At 35.2% G+C, this 18181-nt stretch overlaps 1 protein-coding gene across 1 annotated transcript; it reads right to left on the minus strand.

Annotated features, from left to right (window-relative positions):
- Window positions 1-1633: 1633 nt before the first annotated feature.
- Window positions 1634-6010, minus strand: LOC100371538 (arsenite methyltransferase-like). Its single transcript, XM_085495210.1, has 8 exons — window positions 5855-6010; window positions 5157-5307; window positions 4437-4573; window positions 4149-4306; window positions 3103-3231; window positions 2764-2906; window positions 2033-2152; window positions 1634-1823 (listed from the first exon to the last, which is right to left on the minus strand). Exons 1-8 carry the CDS (start codon window positions 6004-6006, stop codon window positions 1755-1757), a joined length of 1059 nt encoding a protein of 352 aa, XP_085351336.1. The 5' UTR covers window positions 6007-6010; the 3' UTR covers window positions 1634-1754.
- Between the last annotated feature and the right edge of the window lie 12171 nt (window positions 6011-18181).

The raw sequence follows: 18181 nt of genomic DNA on the forward strand, positions 1-18181 counted from the left end.
GCGTTGTATACGGCGCGTCTTAATTTCTCGTTTATTATTGAATTATTACTACCTTGCGGCGAATTGATGAAATAAAAGAAATAAACACGAAGAATGCGTAGAATGACCGTGATCAATCGCGTTACGAAATGTCACGCAATAGTAATATAATTGTCACTAGTTCAATTTATTATAGCTTACACATTTGTTGGCAATGTTTAAATTATTTGACAATTCAGTGTGTATGATAATTCTGGGTACATATTTCCATAATGTGCACTGTACATAATGACATTAGGGCGAAAATTATTGTAAATATACCTTAAGCCGTATTCGGTATTGCACTGTTGACGATATTAAATATAGATGTGTGATAACGTTAAATATGACGTGCGTGACAATTATGTCGTCGGTATCAACGCAAAAAACAAACTTTGAAATATGTGACAGTAATACTAGTAGTCTCCGCAGAGTGTCGTTACTTAAAAACAGTGTCTGTACATTTATAAATGTAATGTAATCCAATCCAATCATTCTTACAATGATCAAGCTCACTGACACAGGGACACACAGATGTGTAAAATAAAACATTTCCCCTATCGCCTAGTAATATTTAAAGACGTGTCTATACGATTCTAAAATAGTTTAGTTCTCACATATGCACTTCCGGTGCGGAAGTCTGTCTAGTAATTTGGTGTCAGCGAAAAAGAAAAAAAAAAAAAAAACATCGTATTTTCGTCAGTGATAAGAGAAAAAAAAAGATATCGTTTCCCTGTTACTTTTCATAGCTGTATGTCGCAAATATTCGTTAAATACAGGGTTGTATGCAATAGTTTTCAGTTCAACTTTTCGTAACTTTCCCCTTAACGTCAAGGTACACACTTAATGTAAGATACGTCATATCGCCAGTATATTCACGCACTACAACGACATAAATACTAAATGTCTTCATTGATCCCTTAATATGAGTGAAGTTATTTTGCAGGCATGTAGAAATACGGAAATGCATTTTTAATAACTGTAGGAGAATGTCTCTTGCATTCGCATAAATAATAGGCGGGGATTATATTAGCTTTTTTTTTATCTCGTAATTGTAATACAACACAAACGCTTCAAATCGGGAAACAAAATCAAAATGAAACGACGCGTTCTGAACAAAATATAATTTGACATGAAGTACATTTTACTATAATTTGAGATACTAACCGAATGACATCCTGAATTTTATCATGTTACAGTAAAAATTGTTGTTATATGCAAATAGGTTGATACTATCATAATAAACCGATTTAAAAAAAAATATATATATTATTTGCTGAACAACACCTAACACACACACTTATACGCCATGCGGTAGTTGGTGACAGCGATTATTCGCTACAACGAACCAGCAAATACGGCAGTCGATGATATTACTACCAATTACTTGTTTCGAAAAAAGTGATTTACCCCCTATTAAAAAGTTCATAATGTTTATGCTCGGCATAAAACATAAATAAAAAAACATGTTTCGACATGATTATTATCAGCATTTAGCTCTCGTAATCTTGGGCATAATTTCGAAAACAGTACCAGTGACATTGCATTACGCTCTACTTTTTTAACCACGACTCACACATCACAATAGGGGATTATTAATACGTGTACACAAGTGTATAATTGCAAATCTGTTTATTCCCGCATAATGACCAATACACGTTGCTGTGAATGCGTAGATTAATGCAGAACACCCATAATCCAATATGTAGTTGCCGTCACACGTCTAGGCATTGAACTCAATTCCCTGTACCAGTGCATGGTTTTGGAGTCTTGCCATCTGCTTCGAACGGGTTAGGGTTATTTGGCTGGTGATAAACAAATAAAAAAGTTATCAATCCGAGAACGTTTCCGGCAACAATATTTGAATGCATTAATATTTGATATGTAAATTTTCAGGTAAATTTAAGTTCCCCTGTTTTGACGCCTGTAACTGGTTTCAGGTATGACGCCTGACTTTACTATAACCAATCAGCCACACGCATTGTGTGAGAGTTATATCAAAAACCATTCCTACCTGAGGTTTCATTTCTTTCTCAGGAATGTCTTGATCCACATCGAAGTCAAAGTGAGCTGCGTATCTTGAATCTCGTATGATATTTGCTAAGTCCGTGTCCACATGTACCACTTGCCCGGTCTAAATATAAACAAATGACCATTCGCGTCAATATGGGATCATGACTGCAATACTATAGACACAAATGCACATCTATATATAGATGACTGGTCAACAAGATGCATATAATCTAATCTGCAGCAGTCTTAACAGGATTGCAATGAGTGTTCACAATCTGTATTCTTAATACACAGATCCTATCAAGTTCGTCGCGACCTCTAGTACGGTGACAAGGCGCTTCGAAGACGTAAATGGGTGAACAGCGCTCACAGCGTCCATGTTGTTTATATTTGTAGTTGTACGTCAATGTTTTTCAGAGATTTTATCATAAATGAAGAACGACTTCAAACCCAAAAAGAAATATCATATTTTGAATTACACCCATCAACGTCATAGAGGAAAATCTTCGCTAGAGGGCGCAATGCGGATAACGGCAAGTTAACAGACCCATCTTACTAAGTTAAATCAATAACTAACAAGCCATGTTTCAGAATTATATTCGACATCTTGAAAACAGTTACAAATTCTGCGGGTTAACTTTCAGATAATGTTACCAAATATATAAACTGGAATCAAAAGTTGAATGAATTTTCGAGAACAGGACTTTTTAATGGTTTGGGTAATAAGTTTACCTTAAAAGTGTTATTGGAGTCTATCATCAGATCATTGGCATAGTCAGTGACGGTTCCACGGTATTTCACATTCTGTGGCACATCATATTGATGCTTGGAAGGCTTGAATAGACGATACGTGGCAGAGATATAGTTGATTCCACCTATATTAAATCAATATCCGTTTTTACCCAGTAATTAAATAACATTAACATGTTATGGTAATTTGTTACCGAATACTGTGTATAGCTTTATGATTTAATATGAAATGTATTGTATTGTATTGTATTGTATTGTATTATATTGTTGTTATTGCATTAAATACGAAATGCATATATGTAGAATACAACAATTACATACAAACTTGTTTCTGTAATTCTTCTTTGACTATGATTTCGGACGTAGAAACAAGTCGTGGTTTGGTGAAACCAATCTTCCCAGCAATATCCATTAACTCAGTCCAGCATAATGCCCCGGAGAGACCCTCCCCTGTATATAGAGAGTAGAATAATTTAAGATCACTTAAAATGTGCAGTAAACTCAGCATGGATGTATGTTACATTGCAACAGATGCTGAATGAGATTAGTGATGTTAAAATTAACTTTTTACAAGTGTGGATACGTTATATATTTTATGAGTTTTTGTTGTATAATTTGGACAACATTTCCGGTTATAAAAATTGTTCACAGGTAGGGATGAAGTACGATTTGCAGTAAGTTTAAACCTGAACACTGTATCGATAGATTGTAATCTATATCTACATATACGTTACTGTTACCAAGGCGTGTACAATTCAATGTAAAAGTGAAGACAAGGAAATCATGATGTACGTGTAGTGAAATTGTTCCAAGAACAATGCATTATCAAATTAGTGAACAAAAGATATTTACGTTAAATAGTCCCCATGAGTTTTCAAGTTTAAGACATATATAAAGTTTGAGCGTGGAAGGTCAGGGAATGTCAGATATATGCCTCCGAACTGCATTCACTAAAACAAAATGTCCTCTAGTCGGTCAGTTTGAGTCTGATCTGTCAAACAAAACATGACATAAGGTCCCATGAAGTTCAATGTACATACAAATTTTGAACAAAATCTATGATTGACCGAGATTCAGACCCCGACTTGCAGAAATGCTTGAATTCATTAATAAAAAGCAAAATGACCGCCATTCGACCATTTTGAACCCAAACTAATGAACGTGCACAAGTCGCCCAAGATATGTGATGCATGAAGTGTGAATGTAATCGGACAAGGCATGTCCGAGATACAGGTGGAAACGTATGGACTGGTGCACGCACGGAGGTCACATAAGTCATAAGTCCTTGTTTTTGGACTGCGTCCGAACGGGGGCTAAAAGTGATATCGAGAGATTGGGTATGAGTGGGCTGACTTGAGAATCCATACCCCATAATACAGCATCGTCTGAGTTTCTTATGCTATCCGGTATAGGCTGATCAGAGTACATGTCGCTGAAGTAAAGCTCCCCACCAGGTTTCAACACACGAAACGCCTCCGCCAACACAGCCGTTTTATTTGACGAGAGACAGATGACGCAATTAGAACTGAAATGTAACATCAAAATCACAGTTAATGTTAAAACCAAGAACGTTTTTAAAGCGTGAACATTATTGAGAAGACGAAGCGAGATTGAAATGATTAACCGAAATCAAATCGAAGCACAGCAATACTCACATAATGATGTCATATGTATTACTTTGGATCTGTGCATCGCCAAGTTTCTCCATGTAACCTAAAGTAAAGTTTATATTGCTTTTGTCATATCCAAATTGTTTACGATGGTATTCCTTGTATTTATCAGCAAACTCAACCTATAAAACAATATAAAGCATTGTTAGGGCGAAACAAATAGGTTTCTGGTCAGCGAACGAAAAAAAAAAAGTGCGGTACAATTTTAACTTATTTCGCCACTGCACCTGCGCCCTCTGTTGACGAATTGATTGAACTCGCTAAATTTGTGCTGCGTCAATTATTTTTGTTTTGTTCTTGACAAATTATTTGACAAGAAATATTTACAAGTATGACGGAAATAGTCGCAGACATTAGCAATAGATGATGCGAATATCAGTGTAGTTCACGAAATTCACGGGACAGGTGCTGGATTTTGGAAAGCTCTCTTGCAATGACGTAACTGACAGATCGCATTATTCGAGTATGAAAAATGAAAGTCCAGCAAAAATACCAACGCCAAACAATTGGTTATTTTGAAGGTATCATTCTACACTGTTAGAGGACCAATAATAATCACCTCAAGGAGTAATAATTACCCCGTGACGTATTAATCACCTATGACATAATAATCACCTCTTGGCGTAATAACCACTCATAGAGTAGCAATCTTCTCATCATTAATCCTGAATCAATAAACCTGCCCTGTTAGAGTTTACAACTCACCATTTCTTCGGTGATGTCTACTCCTGTCACGTGACCATGTTGACCAACAAGTTTACTGGCGATAAAACAATCTCTTCCGGCACCACTCCCGAGATCCAGTACACTGCAGCCTTCTAAACAACTGGGGATACACAGGCCACATCCGTAATACCTGGTAGAGTACAATATTATTATTTATACCGCATCATATTAAAGTCTCGATAGAACAAGCAATATTAGTCCATTATTCATAAAGCCATCCGTTCACGGCGCAGTTCCTGTTTCCCCGTCTTTTCAAAAGCCCCTTTCCAATTCCATCCTCCACTGTGTTTCCCATGACGCATAGAGAGAGCTCATGGGGTCACGTGATATAAACATTGGGTACAACATGATTTTCCAACACGTCACTGTTTTAAGGCCGACAGGTCCTATCATATATATTGCATGCTGCAAGTGTAACTATTCAGCCTGCGAGATTTGAGAACCTGGATTTGTATTTCAGCCCCCCCCCCTCACATCATCATCAAAAACATGCCTGGAGTGTTCGACAAAGGGTCTCACGCTAAACACTTCGATGCGATGACTACGGCGGACAATCACGCATTGATTAGACCATTATACTGTTTACACATCTGTAAATATATGTATATGTACCACTGTGAGCGGTAGCGCATCATACTCTTAAAATATTAGAAAACTATAAACCACCGTTGACTTACTTAGCAGCAACATCGTCGTGCACCTCTTTCATAGTATTCAAAATAGATTTGGGTATTTTACTTTGGCTTTTGATGTTGCACTGGAAATCGTCTCTCGACTGGATTCGTTTACCATAGTAGTCTTGAACGCGGCCTACTGTCTCGTCCGTCATGTTCGGTTTCAGATTGTCTAATGCGAGATTTTATTTCTGCAGATGTCGTCCCTTATATACGCACTTTAAGTCAAGGCCGGAACATTAAGATACCATCTTGACAATTTTGCTGTGAAACAGACTTTGTCTAATGTGTTTGCTTAAATATTGAGATGGCACGTTTACGGTAGTGCAATTTAATAATTACCAAATGACCCATATTTCATCAGCGCATGCGCAGTGTTTTATAGCTGTGTGCTTAAATAACGAGATGCCAAATTTTATATAGAGTACAGTGACACAGATTATCACAACTGACAGCACGTATCAGGGCACAGATTTCACCAATGCTTCGAATATGTATGATGACTCAGCACTTTGCCAACTAACAACAATATCAATGATTTGACAAATTAATGATTAACATGTGATCAAAGTCATCATGACCCTTGTTTAATCGGTATAGTATTTTATACTGGTATGCTAATGTTACTGAACAAAACGAACGTGAGCCGCTGTGGTTGGAGTCAAGTCATCATATTGACAGAACAAGATAAGAGGGCGCTGCTGCGAGGATGCACCAAATATCAACATCAAGCCAGCTCGCCAGTGAGCGGCGTGCAACGTGACAACAAATAGCTATACGATGCGCGTCGATGAGGGCAGTGTTGCCTTGGCTGAATACATACCCAGCAGATAGTAGTAAGAGGTAGTTAGGCTTATACCGATAAAACACTTAGTGATTGAGTGTCACTCGAGTGGTGGCGCTGTTTCGATCATCCATATGTATTTAACAGACTCGGATAGCCTTCAGTGAGTAATAAGTTATATATTATATACAGTTCAGCTGGTCTCATAGTTTTTTTCGTCATTTTGTGTATAAGTTGTTAGTTTGTCTTTTAGTACGTTTCTATCTCCACGGATTAAATAATTTATGTCTCAGAAAGCAATCGTTGTGGTTCTAATAAACCGAATTATATTGTATTAAACAAATCGAATACAGATGCAAACTGCAAGTAGAAGAGCAAGTACTAACACCATGGCAAGTTCGGCAATAGAGGGATCCAGGAAGGATGCACAGGCTTCAAATAAATGGGTGAAAGAACAAACATGAAAGCAAATAATCACTTTAATTGTACACACTTTATTTGCAACGTTTCGCTCACGTATGAGCTTCGTCAGGTAAAATATAATGTTGTTACTACAAAAACAGGATGATAAATGCGAAATGAAATGAATTGCGATTTAAATATTAACCCTTCGGTGTTTACGTTATGTAATACATTACACGTTTTATATATGACATTTGAATCGAAAAAGCGTTATCCTTTGAAATACTAGTAGTTCAAGGTCATGATACACAACCAGCGTTCCAGTTTACTAAAAAGTAAAACTTAGTAACACTTTCAGTGAGCTACCACTGTAAACACTTATATCAGTGTCAACTTTAATCGTTCTGTCCATGGTAACAAGAATGTTATTTTAAAATAGTTGTATTTTAGTTTTGTTCAATAAGTTGAAATGTACGTGTATTGTTTTAGTGATTGTATACTCTTGGAATGGGGCATGGATTTTTTAAAATTTAAATATACCGCCCTCTGGTGGCGGTTTGCAGATTTTAGGTAAGAAATACCAGCGAGGTATTCTGACTCCGTAGTTATTTGAGTCTGTAAACTGATTCGTCTTAGTCGATTATGGCGGAAATTGTACATTTCTGTTACAATTTTGTGGACTGAATCAGTTGTAACCATGGTATCATATTTTTTATTCCCTATTATTTGTCTGGTTGCGATGGAGAATATACGAGTGGTGTACGAGCCGTATCACTAGGAATTGCTGACGCTTGTGTGTAAATATCGTGAATTGTGGTTTCTCGCTGCATACCCTGTATGTTGTTTATTGCTTCAATACTGCATTTACATTTGACAATCAGTGGTCTGTATAAACATTGAGTCCACACCCAGCCAGTTTGTAATAGCAATTGTAGGTTTTTTTTAAGCACAATAGAAGTAGGTCATTAATTCATCTCCAACGTCACGCGATCTATATAAAAGTCTCAGTATGATATTTCATGTGAACACAGGTATATGAATGGCATAAATGTCCTATGACAATTGGTGAAAGCAAAAAAATTTGACTTGATAAAAACGAGTAAGAATTCTCAGCAAAAAGACATTTAATGTATATAATTTTTTTCCCACGAAGCATACTGGTTTGTCAAAAAGCACAAAGTGGGATCTATTTTTGACTAATGGTACAGTCCCAAACAGCTGCAACAAGTCAGCCGACGTGCAAATCTACTACACATTGAATGGTCTTGAATTTAAATCATAATTTAATTTTATAATATTATTTGTGATAACGAATTCATATTTAACTATAATCTTTTTAATCTGAGAAGCCTACCTATACCACCATCCACCTCTACTACAAGAGTCCAATGTATAACACTAATTATGTGATTGGTATTATGAACAGTGATTGGACTGTGGTTATGACGTCAGTTGACAGTCAATCACTCTTTATTTTGCTTTTTCATTCAACATCCGTGTAATTAAATGCAGGACTTTGTGACAGGCGCATGTCTAATTTTCAAATAATTGTCACAAGAACAACGGAATAACAAAAAATACACAGTTTTTTTCCGGCGAATTAGACAGTGAATTTATCGACTAAACAACCATGACAAGCATACTGTAGAACATGTTGAAATAGCTGCATGCAATTTTAGCGGATTTGACTCTTGGCATGAATTAACAGAATCTTAATTTAGCTAAAGAGTCGACTATCTCTCTGTGAGAATATACTTTTTGTTACATTAGCTGCATCTTGAATTAGCGAAATTACAGTTTAGCTAAATTAGCTAAAATAACATGCTAGCAAAAAAGGCATGTTTTACAGTAATATATCGGGACATTGTGTTTGACACCATAAGCAACACGGTTTAAGGCAACTCGTCTGTGCCAAATCGGTCGATGATTGACTTCAATCATGAATATGTTCCACTGTGTGTGGAAACACCATACTTTAAAATCACTAAAATTGTAAATAATAATATTAAAACACTTACTTAGCAGTAACATCGTCGTGCACCTCTTTCATAGCATTCAAAATAGATTTGGGTATTTTCGTTGGGCATTTGATGCTGCACTGGAAATCGTCTCTCGACTGGATTTGTTTACCATAATAGACTTGTACGCGGTCAATTGTTTCGCCCGCCATGTTCAGATTTGTCTACAGACCAGCGTATGGAAGAATAGTCGCGTGACAACTTGTAGTCACTTGCTTGAAATATTGAGACGTAGTTGCGTTACAAACCGATAAATTTGGAAAGTTGATGTTGTAGTCGAGTGCTGAACACAATGTGGGAAACGTTGTGGGCACGGTTCTAAAAGCCGTACCTACACACGAATTGGTGACGTCATAAAATACATGACCTTCAATCGGGGTCGTTTCCTCGGCATATACGAATTGGTATATACAAATTATAATAACGATACTTAAGACATTACACATAAGGTGAAACAAATCACGTGACAATATAATGATAATAACGGTAATAAATCCTAGCTTAACAGTTGAACATAACTTTCATATACTAGTTTATAAACAAACAATTTATTAACTCATAACAACCTACTGAAGGAGGTTAAAGGTTACAACAACAACAAAAATTACAGATAAAAATTAATCAAATTACAATGGCTAATAGTTTAAAGACAACCAGAAACAGACTAAATTGAAGTTAGTAACGGAAATATATAATAAAGTAAAATGAAACACCAACAAAAAACTATAAACTGAATATAAAAACAAAAACCCAATGAATAGGTTTAAAAAAAAAAGTTAATGACTAAGTAGGTGCTGCTGTCTAATAGCAAAGCTGTATTTCAGACATTGTGCCAGAGGAATTGCTAAGTTATTATTTGACATTATTTTTATGAATTTATTTTCAGGTGTGAGATTAGTAAAGTCAGGAATAATCTTTTCAGCTTCATTGTATAAAATGACCCTCTCTTTACTATATACTGGGCATATTATGAGGAAGTGATGTTCATCTTCAATATCATTTTTATTACACAATTTGCAGATTCTGTCGCTACTTTTGATTCTGTTGTGTCTTCCTTTTTCAATTTCTAAACTGTGATTGCTCAGTCTGAATTTAGTTAGGGTACTTTTCAGTTCTTTATTTTTTAGCTTAATTAAGTAGTTTTACAAAATGAAGTTTGTTTTAAATTTTTTGTAAGTCCTCAGTTGTTTTTTGTATTAGTGTTTTGTCTGTTATCATCATTAATTGAGTTAATCCAATGTTTTATAAATACATTTTTTATTTTATTATATATCCGTGACATTTGTGACGATTTTAGCTCTATATTGTCAATATCTAATAGTGTTGTATTTGTAGATTTCAGTACTGAGTTAAGTTCATTGTACCACTTACTTTTTATAGTCTTGTTAAGTAGGAGGGATTCCTTAATAATGGGGTTTTGAATTTTGTTTAGGTGGTTTGTATATTTTATTAACTGTTTTTTAATGAATAAATCGATAGGATATCTACCCAACTCACTATAAATTCCCAATTTCGGAGTGTTTTTTGAAACGCCTAGGATGAAACGACAAAAGCTGAGGTGTACATCTTCTATAGTAGAGTTGAATGAACTTTCTTCAGCCCATACTTCACATCCATATATAAGAATTGGTCTTATTAGTTTATCAAACAATGATAACAATAATGAGGGACTGAGGCTTTCATTATGACCTTATTTGGCTTTTAAAGAGAATAATGCTTTCATTCCTTTGTATTTCAGATGTTTCATAGCAGCTTTAAATTTTCCATTAGGGCTGAGGACAATACCTAAATAATTATAATTTCTCACGATGTTAATCTCATTCCCTTCAAAAAAGAATAAATCACTGTCATAGAGTTTATTATTTTTATTAAAAACCATAATTTTTGTTTTTTCTGTGTTCACAGCGAGTTTCCATTTCTGTGTGTATTTTGAGACATTATCAAGGGCATTCTGGAGGCCACTTTTGGATTTAGAAAGAATAACTATATCATCTGCATACATTAGACAGCTGATTGGTGTGTTAGTAGTCAGTCGGGTCACGCCAAGGGTCACGCACTTCGTTGCATAATGACCGTGTGGTTGAAACTGGGTCATGACGGGTGAGGAAAACATCATTAAACACTCACAAAATCACAATAAAACGGGGAAGTGATTGCATATTACGGCGTGGCCAACATGGGAAATAAAAAAACGCACAATACAACCGCCATGGGTTCGAAATCCACTAGATACACACTCACCGGAACCGAAGCAATCGGAAACCAGCAATCGTTTTGGCTTTCCCGTTCAACTCATCGGAATATTGAAGTAGTTAGCAAAATGAACACCACTCAACGACCAACGTCGTGGCGTGGTACACAAACGTGCCATTGAGATAAAACAGAGCTACTGTAAAAACGTAAGTAAAATAAACTGAAAACCGAATCCCTCAAACCGTAACAAGTAAACAGAGAACGTCGCGAAAAAATAATAAACCTCACGAAACTCCAACATGCAAAACTGAATGAATAAATAATAAAATAACTTACGTCTTAAACTGGACGATGCGCAATTTGTTCAAAAGTTTCCAAATTGTGACAAGAGATAAACAGTTGTGGAATCGATACTGTGTCTGCGGAATTGTTGATTGAGGGTTCGAAGTCAGCAGTTAACATTTTGTTAGAAAGTTTCACAATTAAATCAAATATTCAATGATACCAGTATATTTATTTCATTATTTTAACAACTTGCAACAGTGGAAGTTGGAGTTCTTACATCTAAATAAGTATCAAATATATGTAGACACATTTATTCTCTCATACTTGCAATTGTGGGAATTAATCAAACGCGACTTGTCTACACCAAAATAAGTCTCAAATATTTGTCCATACATTTATTCTCTCAATTTAGCAACTTGTAATGGTGTAAAATAATTAAACGAGAGTTGTCTACACCAAAATAAGTCTCAAATATTTGTCCATACATTTATTCTCTCAATTTAACAACTTGTAATTGTGGGAATTAAGCAAACGTGAGTTGTTTACACCAAAATAAGTATTAAATATTTGTCCATACATTTATTCTCTCAATTTAACAACTTGCAATGGTGTAAAATTATTAAACGAGAGTTGTCTACACCAAAATGAAATAAGTCTCAAATATTTGTCCATACATTTATTCTCTCAATTTAACAACTTGTAATGGTGTAAAATTATTAAACGAGAGTATTCTACATCAAAATAAGTCTCAAATATTTGTCCATACATTTATTCTCTCAATTTAACAACTTGTAATGGTGTGAAATTATTAAACAAGAGTTGTCTACACCAGTTAAATTGGCGTGCATGTGCAGGTCATCATACATTTTTTTTTTTATTTTACTTCTTTTTTTTTCTCTATACTTTATTGTACACTTTTGTCAAAATCCCAATAAGGATACGATTACAATAAAGATTATTATTATTACATTGTCTGTATACCAAGTTTGAACGAGATCGGTCAAAGGGTGTCCGAGAAATGGCTCCGGACGGACACACAGACGCTCGAGAGTTGAATGGTTGGTGAAAGTGAGATGGGTGGTGAGAATGAGATGGTAGGTGTGAGTGAGGTGGGTGGTGATAGTGGAATGGTTGGTGAATGTGGGGTGGGTGGTGAGAATGAGATGGTATGTGTGAGTGGGTGGGCGGTGATAGTGGAATGGTTGGTGAAAGTGAGGTGGGTGGTGAGAATGAGATAGTAGGCGTGAGTGAGGTGGGTGGTGAGAATGAGATAGTAGGTGTGAGTGAGATGGGTGGTGATAGTGAGATAGTAGGTGTGAGTGAGGTGGGTGGTGATAGTGGAATGGTTGGTGAAAGTGAGGTGGGTGGTGAGAATGATATGGTAGGTGTGAGTGAGGTGGGTGGTGATAGTAGAATGGTTGGTGAAAGTGAGGTGGGTGGAGAGAATGAGATGGTAGGTGTGAGTGAGGTGGGTGGTGAGAGTGGAATGGTTGGTGAAAGTGAGGTGGGTGGTGATAGTGGAATGGTTGGTGAAAGTGAGGTGGGTGGTGAGAATGAGATGGTAGGTGTGAGTGAGGTGGTGGTGATAGTGGAAGCGTTGGTGAAAGTGAGGTGGGTGGTGAGAATGAGATAGTAGGTGCGAGTGAGGTGGATGGTGATAGTGGAATGGTTGGTGAAAGTGAGGTGGGTGGTGAGAATGAGATAGTAGGTGTGACTGAGGTGGGTGGTGAGAGTGGAATGGTTGGTGAAAGAGAGGTGGGTGGTGAGAGTCGGATTGTAGGTCAGAACGAGATTGCTCTGTAAGAGTGTGATGTAAAACATTTGCTGACAAAATTGTTTTTCATTTATTTTAATATTTATTTTATTACATTTTATTTATTTTTGACTCCTGTGTGCGAAGCACACAATGGTAGTCTTTGCAGTTACCCTGTCTGTATGTGTGTGTGTGTTTGTGTGTCTGTCCGTTCCACTGATAACCGTGTGTTGGTTTTTAATGAAACTTGGTGTATAGATGCTCTGGGCTAATGCGCAGATTTGATTAGGTTTTGGTTGAAATCCATACATATTAATTACCTGATTTGCATGATAATTAACTAATTTTTAGCTGTTCCTTGACTGTTCCGCTGATATCTAAAGAGCCATTCATTACATTTTGATGAAACATGGTACATAGATGCTCCGGACTAATGCACAGATGTGATTAGTTTTGGGTAAAAATCCATGCATATAATTAACCTAATTTGCATAATGATTAGTCAATTTTCGGCTTTTCCACTGATATCTCAGGTAATAATCATCACATTTCAATGAAACTTGCATAGATACATAGGACGATGCAAAGACAGATATGTGAAATATTAATTACCTAATTTGCATAATTAATCAATTTTCAGCTTTTGAATATTCAAGTACTATTACTTCATTACTTTTCAATGAAACTTGGTACATAGATGCTCTAGAACAATTCAAAGCCCTGATTAATTTTAAGCTAAAAATGTGTGCATATTGATCAACTATTTCTCATAATTAGTTATTTTTTGGCTTTTACACTGATATCGCAAGTACTAATTATCCCATTTCAATGAATCTTGGTACATAGATGTTTTAGGACAATACACATACCTGATTAGTTTTGGGTTAAAATCAGATCATATTAATTACTTAATTTGCATAATAAATCATAATTTTTGGTTAATCACATTTGAATGAAACTTCGTACATAGATGGTCTGTGACAGTACTTATCTTAATTTAATTTAATGAATCCTGGTACATATATACTCTAACACAGTGTGATGATCAAATTAGTTTTAGGTTTATATACATCTATAATAATTACCTAATTTGCATAAAAATTTACTTTTCAGCTTTCCACTAATTTACTTAGGATTAATCATGACATTATAATGAAACTTTGTACATGTGCACCCTGAAACAATATACAGACCTAAATCTATGCATAATAATTGCTTAATTTGTATAATTCATTTGGTTCATTGAGGTAATCCACAGACATGATTAATTTAATGTTGATAGACATGCATATTGATTATCGATTATTAGCCCATTTTTGATATTAAACAAATCAGATTTAAATTGAATTCATCGCAGAGGTGCTCTGGAACTAATTAGACTAAAAACCATGGATGAAAAATCAAATGTATTTTCTGTATGTATTATAAATTTTGATAATGTGAATCAAATTTTTTTCATGTTATGCATCTCAAATAGCAGACAAAAATTAGTTGCCAAGCTTCTTGTTTGAAAAGCAAATCTTAAATTTTGAATTAATTTTAATGTGTCTCCAATACTCTCAGCACAGTTCTTTCTAAGCTTTCTTTGATATTTATTTTATTTATTACTTGTTTAATAAAACATGGTTCCATACAATCATGAATGTATCTTGTCTATTATTGTGGTCACATAACATACAGTGGAATGCTTTATTTGCACTTGCATATTATTTTCCCTGTTTTACCTGAAGTCAATTTTCTGCAAAATAAATTCCAGTGAAAATGCAGCTTTCTCTATACGTTGCATTGAGTCTTAATACAACATAGTGAAAAATTAGATCCACACAATGCCAGAAAGCTGTTTTCAGCAAAAATAAATTCCAGAGAAAATAAAGTATTTTACAGTAGTCAGCAATATTGCAAGCAACTTTTAACTTTTAACTTTCTAACAATGTTTCTGTTTTAGTCTGTAAAATGTATTTAAACTAAAACAGCTAAATTGTCAGAGATGTTGCCATATTTGCTCTATTAGTAGCGCATGCTCTTATGTAAATAACAGGTGTTTCTATGGTCAAAATACACCATATTTTAATAAATCAGTATACAATCAATGCAATTGTTGTCGTACATGTGCTTCTATTGGAGATGCTCTTCTAATAGAGCATATATGGTATACAATCTAAATGCAACCAGAGTGAAATTGTTTTTGAAATTAATATTGAAATGCAGATATTAATTTTCCCTCTGCTATTAATTAATCCACAAACCAGAATCATTGACATCCATTTATATATGACCTAGTTTCTTATTGTACTCTGTGCCCCCTTATCTTGGCAGGAAGAATTGGCATATTCTTATGACGCAGTAATTCAAGTGAATCTACCGTGTTTAGAGATGACACAACAACAGCTGATGGAAACATTTTTTTCCCTATGTCATATAGTGACAAATATTTTTTTACACTGGTGAAGCAAACATTTTTTTTTTTTGAAGAACCCTTCACTTCGCAATTTTTTTTAATTCTGACCCTCCCTCAAAAATCAAATGGTTCAACCCTTAGGCTTTCGAAACGTATACGCTAAATTACGGTTCTGAATGAGACAACAGTCAGATAATGCTTTATTCAAAAACGTCGTCAAACCATTCTCGCTATAACTCTAACGATTCCAATTTAGATGTTTATTTCGCGTGGTTACTCTGAAAGTGGCGATTTTTGCGCATCAGTTCGACCGAACACCAGTAACTTTTTGTGGTCGCTGGCACTTAGAGACGTTTTGTTGAAGTTTGGGCCACAGTGAGAAAACAATCTTAACAACGCGGTTGATCAGAAAATATTTTGACGTTAACTCCATAATAGCTCCGTTTCCCGGCGACCGTTATGCAGATTAAAGATGTCGGGAAAAATTAGTTCGGGTTTTAGTTGTTGCATTATTTTAGGGAAAATATAATACTATAGCTATTTACAGTTTTCTAAACATTATGATTTACCTATTTTTTATGTTTCCATTCTAGATTATGTTGGGTGTAAAGTCGAAGTCTCATCATTAGTGAGGCGATGACTGAATAAGCGAGCCTTATAGATGGTGAAGATACAAGCATGTAATGACCAGAATTGTAAAATGTTGTAAATAAAAATATAATTTTCTAGTAATGGTTCATGCACGTTAATTTATTGCGTTGTACATGAATTGGTGAAATATAGAATGAAGATTGTTACTTTGCAAAGTGTGAACTGTTGGTAACAAAATGATACTAGGCCGGGAAACTGACACCTTCTCGCAGCTCAGCTACACTCGATATCATATAAATTTTGAAATAAAACCTTTGAAATTAAAACGCTGTTCTCATCAATTTATTGGCGCGACTTCTTACTGATAAACGGTGATAATTATAAGAAGTAAACATAAATTGGCGAGAATTTTGTTATATGGCAGATATCAACAAATTATCACAAATACCGATGAGAACAAGAAGTCTTGCCAAATTGCGAGACGTACCCGCTTCTCACATTTTACCAATTACGGATGCGAGTGAAAGTACTAACACTGCATTCATTCATTCAACAATCTTAACATACTGCAAATCAAGTACGCATTAAACAAATTCTGTATACCGAATACGTTTCAAATTTACAGTGGTACTATTATATTTGGTGTTCATACAATGCGTCAATCGTGGCAATATGAATTTTGTTTGTTGTTTCACAAATTATGCGAAGCGAAACATCTTCAGAATGTTGTTTAATGATAAGTTAATCGTTTTCTGGCAACCAACGCCATCTTGAATCCCGCTCAACTCGCGCGCGAACTAATACATGTACCTCGATTTCCACAATTCACGCACTTCGACGTTCTATGGTTACGTCAGTTTTATTTTGAGTGGGCCATTATACTGCTAGGCTGCACTCGCTTGCCATGGAATGACTGCTACATATATATTTAATTTAGATATTAAATTACTGTAAAAGGGTTAATTATTCACTGGGTTTTAATTTTGCTTACTTCGCTGACTGGAAAATGCGCTAAATTAAAACCCAGTGAATATGTAAAATTTAGCATAGAACACATTATCTAAATGATAAAACCGTGAATTTAAAACCCACTGAATGTACCTGAAATCAGTGAAATCAGTGAAAATTAGTCATTTTACAGTACACTTGACAGTTTAAATAATTATAAAATAACGAAAAACAAAAAACTAGAAAACAATGGTATAATATTTACACAATAATATTCTACAAATAACTAGAAAATATTGTTTAGGAGCATGTACCTATATATATTAGTCATATCAACTAATGACCAAATGATGGCGATGTTAACGGTCGAACCGGAAACCACTGCCTAAAGGTCCATAATTATGTAGGCATATCCTTCAATTCTAATCACGACGATGCTCTTATAGTCTTCTCTCTCGCTGCTTTATTTATTTATTATTTCATTTATATATCTCATTTATTTATTTATTTATTTATTTATTTCATTGTATGTGCACGCTCTTGAAACTGTTGGCACCTAGAATGATACGAGTGTGTTCATGTAATATGAACACTATTAGCTAGGGTAGAAACATCACAATTGAATCACTACACACGTGGCGAATTTTGTCACTGTCAAGCAAGCAAGTTTCTCACGCCATAAATATTTTCAAGAGGGGCATTTTGTTTTCTGGCCATTCATGCAGACATATCCTCGGAGGCCTATGCATTCATTAACATTTACAGAATAGAACATAATGATACCAATTTTATGGCTCATCTACAGACGAGATCAGTCGTGTAAACGTCACAAAACGGCACAAAATTTGTGGAAGTTATTAATTTCGCTAGGTAGATACTATTGATATTGCCGTTTTCTAGTTTGTAATTATTGTATTGTCTGAAAACAAATGCACAGATGGTTTTATCGACACTCAGA

The sequence above is a fragment of the Saccoglossus kowalevskii genome, chromosome 21 (assembly GCF_978046115.1).
Source record: "Saccoglossus kowalevskii chromosome 21, keSacKowa6.1, whole genome shotgun sequence".
NCBI classification, from domain to species: Eukaryota; Metazoa; Hemichordata; class Enteropneusta; family Harrimaniidae; genus Saccoglossus; species Saccoglossus kowalevskii.

Coding starts and splice junctions, on each gene's coding strand:
- LOC100371538 (XM_085495210.1), bottom strand. CDS start 6,006: ATGACGGACGAGACAGTAGGCCGCGTTCAAGACTACTATGGTAAACGA. Junction 5,308..5,854: donor CACGACGATGTTGCTGCTAA/GTAAGTCAACGG, acceptor GTACTCTACCAG/GTATTACGGATGTGGCCTGT. Junction 3,232..4,148: donor AGACGATGCTGTATTATGGG/GTATGGATTCTC, acceptor CTCTATATACAG/GGGAGGGTCTCTCCGGGGCA.